This window comes from Nannospalax galili, unplaced genomic scaffold, assembly GCF_000622305.1.
Source record: "Nannospalax galili isolate Female #2095 unplaced genomic scaffold, S.galili_v1.0 scaffold1052, whole genome shotgun sequence".
Classification (NCBI taxonomy): domain Eukaryota; kingdom Metazoa; phylum Chordata; class Mammalia; order Rodentia; family Spalacidae; genus Nannospalax; species Nannospalax galili.
In genome coordinates, this window is record NW_008330624.1 from 54,923 (window position 1) to 60,613 (window position 5,691).

Genomic DNA, 5,691 nt, shown 5'->3' on the forward strand with positions numbered 1-5,691 from the left:
TAATATAATACTTCACAGCTCTCTAATGTACAGTTAGTGAACATGGCAATCGTCTATGCAATGGATTTATGACTCCATCAGAGATTTAAAATAGAGGAAATCCAATTACTCTTTTCAAAGAAATTGTGTTTGGACATTGTTATTTATGCTTATGCGGGTTCATCTCTCTAGAATATTGTCTACTTTGTTTGATTCTTTTTAGAGCCACTGAATTTGATCTGAAAAACTGTCACTAACACTGGAATGGCTACTCAGTTTTCAATTTGGTAATTGCTTTATACTTTATTTGTTCTATTTCTAAACAATAATTTATTCATTAGAGGTTACAAGGTTGAGTGTTTTCTGTTAATGTTCTCAGTAAGAGAGGTCATGATCTAATACAGTGCCCATTTAAAAACTGATTCAACTGCTGGGCATACTGTTACATGCCTTTTATCCTAGCGACTTGATACACAGAGTCAGGTAGATGTTTGTGAAATGGAGGCCACCCTGTTCTACATAGCAAGTTCCGGGCCAGCAAGAGGTACAGGGAGACCTTATCTCAGAAAATAAACAAACACACAAACAAACACCAATGAATTTGATTATTTTATTGCAATGATAAAAGCACTCACAAAAATTACTCTACTGGGTATTTTACTAAATCTTCTTAGATGAAATTAATATGACTTGGATTTTATTGCAAACTTATTTTTTTAAAAAAACTAGCCCATCAACTTTTCTATCATTGGAATTTCAAAGTTATGACTTCTAAAGACAGTCGCTTTTAATCTGATCTAGCATCTAGTATTGCAAACACAATCCAAATAAAGTCACTTGGCCCATACAATGGATACAGAACATTGACAATAATAATTTTTACTTACTTATTCTCAGTAGAGCCAAAAATTATTCTTTATTCAATTGCTATTATACCTGATATTTCAATATTATTATTTTTATTATGACAATATTCAATTTATATAATTTTGAATATAATGATAATCAATATTATATTTTGATTATGTTGGTTACTGGTATATCAAAATGCATCTCACTAGCAGCCTTATAATTTACTGTCAGCTGAAATTTCTCACATGCTCTGTGCTTTTTAAAATTAGACTTAAAATATATTCATGTTCTTACTATGTGATTTAATAATGAGAAGAGCAGGCAGTGCTCTACGACTGAGACACCTCTCCAGATTCTAGGTATGTTCTTATAGATGCTTTAAATGCCAAATGTTGATTTCTCTAAAGGTGTGGTCTTAGTTCTATTTCATGACATTTAAATTTTATTAAAAATGAATGTTATCATAACTCTGTACATTATACAAGGAAAGAGTATACTTTTTAGGTTTTATGGATTTCTACTTATTCAATTATAAAAAAAATAGGTGCTAAATTTATATGCTAAAAATCTGAATAGAATGCTTCAAATAAAGCTTTCTTTATCCAGAGGTAGAACCTCTATGTTATAAAACCTATGTACCTGTAAGAAAAGAAGAGTTAAGCATTTGTATCTTCAACATCTTTTAGTAATTACAGCATTTGCACTTGGTATCATGGTTAGTTTCTTAACATCATTTCTCCCATTCATACCTATAAGAGACAGGACATTTTGGAAAGTCATAAAGAGGAACCATGCAGGTTTGACTGATGATTCTCCCTTGAAAAATGTTTTCTTCCAGCTTTTCCACTAAATTTAAGCACACTTAATTCAGTCAACATCACACTCACCATGAAGTATGCTTATTTTTTACCCATATGGGCAATTTCTTCTTTGGAATAATTCTTTTCATAGAATTGGCCTGCTTCATTACATGCATCCATAAATTGCTGCCTATTATGGCTACTGAAAATAGAGCTCTTGCCTAATAACACTGAACCTTTTGGGTGATAAATAACTTGAAAAATTAACCATTTAAAAAAAATAAATAGAACGCACCTTTAATCCCAGCACTCGGGAGGCAGAGGCAGTCAGATCTCTGTGAGTATAAGGCTAGCCTGGTCTACATAATGGGTTCCAGGACAGCTGGGCTACAGGGAGACCCTGTCTCAAAAAGACCAATGAAAATAAAAATAAAAAATAAAACTTTTGAATGTGCAATTGGAAAAAAAATATGTGAAAGAAGGGCCATAGATGAACACAAATGTAATTAAGAAACTGCATTTGAAATGACCAGTAAAGTTGGCAAGTAGAACTTTCTCAACTCTTCATTAAAAAAAAAAACTCTCCAAATTCTTCTATACATACTTATAATGTGGAAAAATATATCTACAGACAAAACTATATTCTGAAAATATTTGTATGTTCACTAAACTTAGGAATAGGAATTTTCTATAGTTGAGTATGAAGATGTGTCTTCTTACGTGTGATACTCGTTTTATATTTTCTGTGAATTTGTTAGGACAAAAGAGAAATGAAGAACCAGTCAGTGGAGATAGTGTTCATTTTGCTTGGACTGACAGATGACTCTCAGCTACAATCTCCGTAATTTTCCTGTTTCTGTTTTTCAATTACATCCTGAGCCTCATGGGGAACTTGGTCATCATCCTCCTCACCCTGCTGGATCTCCGCCTCAAGACACCAATGTATTTCTTCCTCCGGAATTTCTCCTTCTTAGAAATTGCATTCACAACAGTGTGCATCCCACGGTTCTTGATGAGCATTCTCACAGGAAACAGAACAATTTCCTACAATGCTTGTGCAGCCCAGTTATTCTTTTTTTTCCTAGTAGGAGGCACAGAGTTTTACCTCCTGGCCGCCATGTCCTACGACCGCTATGTCGCCATCTGCAGACCACTGCATTACCCAGTCATCATGAACAGCAGAGTATGCAAACAACTTGTCCTCAGCTCCTGGGTAAGTGGGTTCTTAGTCATCTTCCCCCTATTGCTCTTGGGACTGAAATTGGATTTCTGTGCTTCCAAAACTGTAGATCACTTCTTATGTGACACTTCAGTGTTGGCACTGTCTTGCACAGACACACGACTCATAGAATTGATGGTTTTTGCCTTAGCTGTGATGACCCTTGTCCTCACCTTGATCTTGGTGATCCTCTCCTACACACTCATCATCAAAACCATTCTCAACTTCCCTTCAGCTCAACAACGAAGAAAGGCCTTTTCCACCTGCTCCTCACACATGGTCGTTGTCTCTATCACTTATGGAAGCTGTATCTTTATGTACGTGAAAACATCAGCAAAAGAAAGGGTGACTTTAAATAAGAGTGTATCTGTGCTCCACACGTCTGTGGCTCCTTTGTTAAACCCTTTCATTTACACGCTAAGGAACCAGCAGGTGAAAGAAGCTTTCAAACACACGCTTCACAGATTTTGCTCTTTTCAGAACAGTGAGGAAAGGTGTAGGCACAAATAATATGATGTTGGAACATGAAAGAGAAAATGAGTTGCCATTGTCAGTTGCACTAGTTCTAATCTAAGCCATTTCACACACTGAGAACTGAAATGGGTTTAGGTTTGCTAGGCATGTCTATGTTCTCCTTTCAGTACATCTTCCTAATCATTGGGTGAAACTATCTTCAGAAGACTGAAGTATTGAATTATATGTCTCTATAAAAATCCTTTTCAATGTTTATTTCAATGGAACTTTCCAGATATATGCTAATTTATTGTGCATTGTTCACAGTATAAGAGAAAAACCCAGAAAATGAAATTATGTAAGATACATGTTACAGCATACAGAAAGTTTAACACCTTGAAGATTAATGCTCCAAGAGGAAACATCAATTATGATGGACCTTGAGAACTGAATAAGAAAACGATTGAAAGTTGTGACAAGCTGCCAGTGCCAGCCAGCCAAGATGAACAGCACCTGAAAGGGGGAGTGAGGATTGAAATAAAAACAAGACACAGAGAAAGGTACTTGGGAGGACTGTCAGTAGAGACTGCAGCCTCGGTTTATTTTATCTCAGCCTTTTTATACAGTAGAACATCAGATAGCCACCATTTGCTTAGCTGAATTGGCATCAACACCTTTTTCCCACCTTTTCCTGAGAGTAAAGGAACAGTCAAATACTTTTTGTGAATTCAACCATTTACCTGTCCTCCCTAGAATATCAATACATTCTTCCTGACTTGGAAGAAGAATTTGATACTTGTGTGCAAAACACACAAACTCTAGAGTCAAGGCAACCTGCCACAGCTCAGTAATAGCTCCCAACAAGTGACATGAAATATGTGAAATAATTAGGATTCTGCTCAAAGCATTCTCCTGTAGAGCTAAATTAAGGGACAATGTGATAATTTGTTAGTGTACATAGATAATATATTGCTTAAAAATAAGTCAACTCCCAACTTTAAAGTTAATTTCTAAAAATAATTTATGAATGCTGAAGGTAACGGAAACTGAAGAAGAAATTATAATTACTATTCTTTTCTTCCTTTGTTTGGTGAAATTTCTAATAAATAAAATTCACAAGTTAAATTGTCCTAATCAGTGCTGACCATGTGAATTTTCACCAAACTTATGATGCGTACTCTTTATAGAGTGGTACACTAACAAATTATCTTAATGCATTGGGTAAGGTGCACACTTGTGCAACTCCAGGGAACAGCACAGTGGGTTGGTACTTTGTTGTTCCCGGTCACCCCATCTCCATCTGGCAGTGTGCTGTAATTCCACACTACTCACGATGTTTCTGGATTTCATGTGTTAGGAGCAAAACAGTGGGACCTTCATATCTGCTTTCCAAAGTCTCTTGTGGAATCATAATGGCACATGTATTGATCTTACGAAAGAGCATGTCTACTGTACTTTTGTCATAGCCAACATTCCTTCTCTTATCTTTTTTTTGTAATTTCATTCCCTAAGTAATAATTCACAAAGTAAATCATTTCCTCTGATGATTGTTAAAAATGAACATGAAATGCCAGTTCCTAAAAGCCTCTATCTTTCCACTAAGGAAAAAAAATAACAAAAAATGCCTGCTTGTCAAACAATAATTAGGAACAACTGTCCCATTATTTTTTTTTAGTGGGAAGGGAAGGCTGGAGAGATGGTTCAGTAGTTAAGAGCACTGGCCACTTTTACAAAGGACCAGGGTTCTATTCACAACACCCACATAGCAGCTAATATTGTCCTTAACTCCAGTTCCATGGGATCTGATGCCCTCTTCAGGCTTCTGTGGGCATTGCAAGACATGGGTGCACTTGCATATAGGTAGTCAAAAACCACACATAAAACTTAAAACGTAAATAAATATTTTTTAAAAAGAATGGTGGTGCATGCCTTTAATCCAGCACTTGGGAGGCAGAGACAGGCAGATCTCTGTGAGTTTAAGGCCAGCCTGGTCCACACAGTGACTTCCAGGACAGCTGGGGGCTACAGGGAGACCCTACCTCAAATGCTAAAAAAAAAGAAAAGAAAAAAAAAAGAATGGGCTCTCTGATGGTACACATTCCATATTCTGTCGCTCCTCTTAGGACCTGCTTCAGCTGGATTTTAGGACTCAGGTGACTTACTTTTCTAGTCACAGCCTCCAACACTCAACATCCTATTGAAAAGCAGTAGAGTGAGCCAAAGTCTGAATGTCGCTCATAATGTCTAAGAACCTATGACAGCTGGAGCTGTGCCAAAAATGTACAGAGAAATGTTAGAGGAAATTGGCAGCAATTTTCATTCATTTCTGGGAGAGTGCTTTCCAATAGTCTTAGGAGCCGTATGGACACTTTGCAAACGCTTGGTAAC

The 5,691-nt window shown here is 36.4% G+C and overlaps 1 protein-coding gene across 1 annotated transcript; it reads left to right on the forward strand.

The window, feature by feature from the left end:
- The first annotated feature begins 2,398 nt into the window (after positions 1–2,398).
- On the forward strand, positions 2,399–3,360 carry LOC103748233 (olfactory receptor 6C6-like). The gene is given in 2 exon segments (XM_008850823.2): positions 2,399–2,467; positions 2,470–3,360. Coding segments are annotated over 2 exon segments (957 nt in total). The 5' UTR covers positions 2,399–2,401.
- The last annotated feature ends 2,331 nt before the right edge of the window (positions 3,361–5,691 follow it).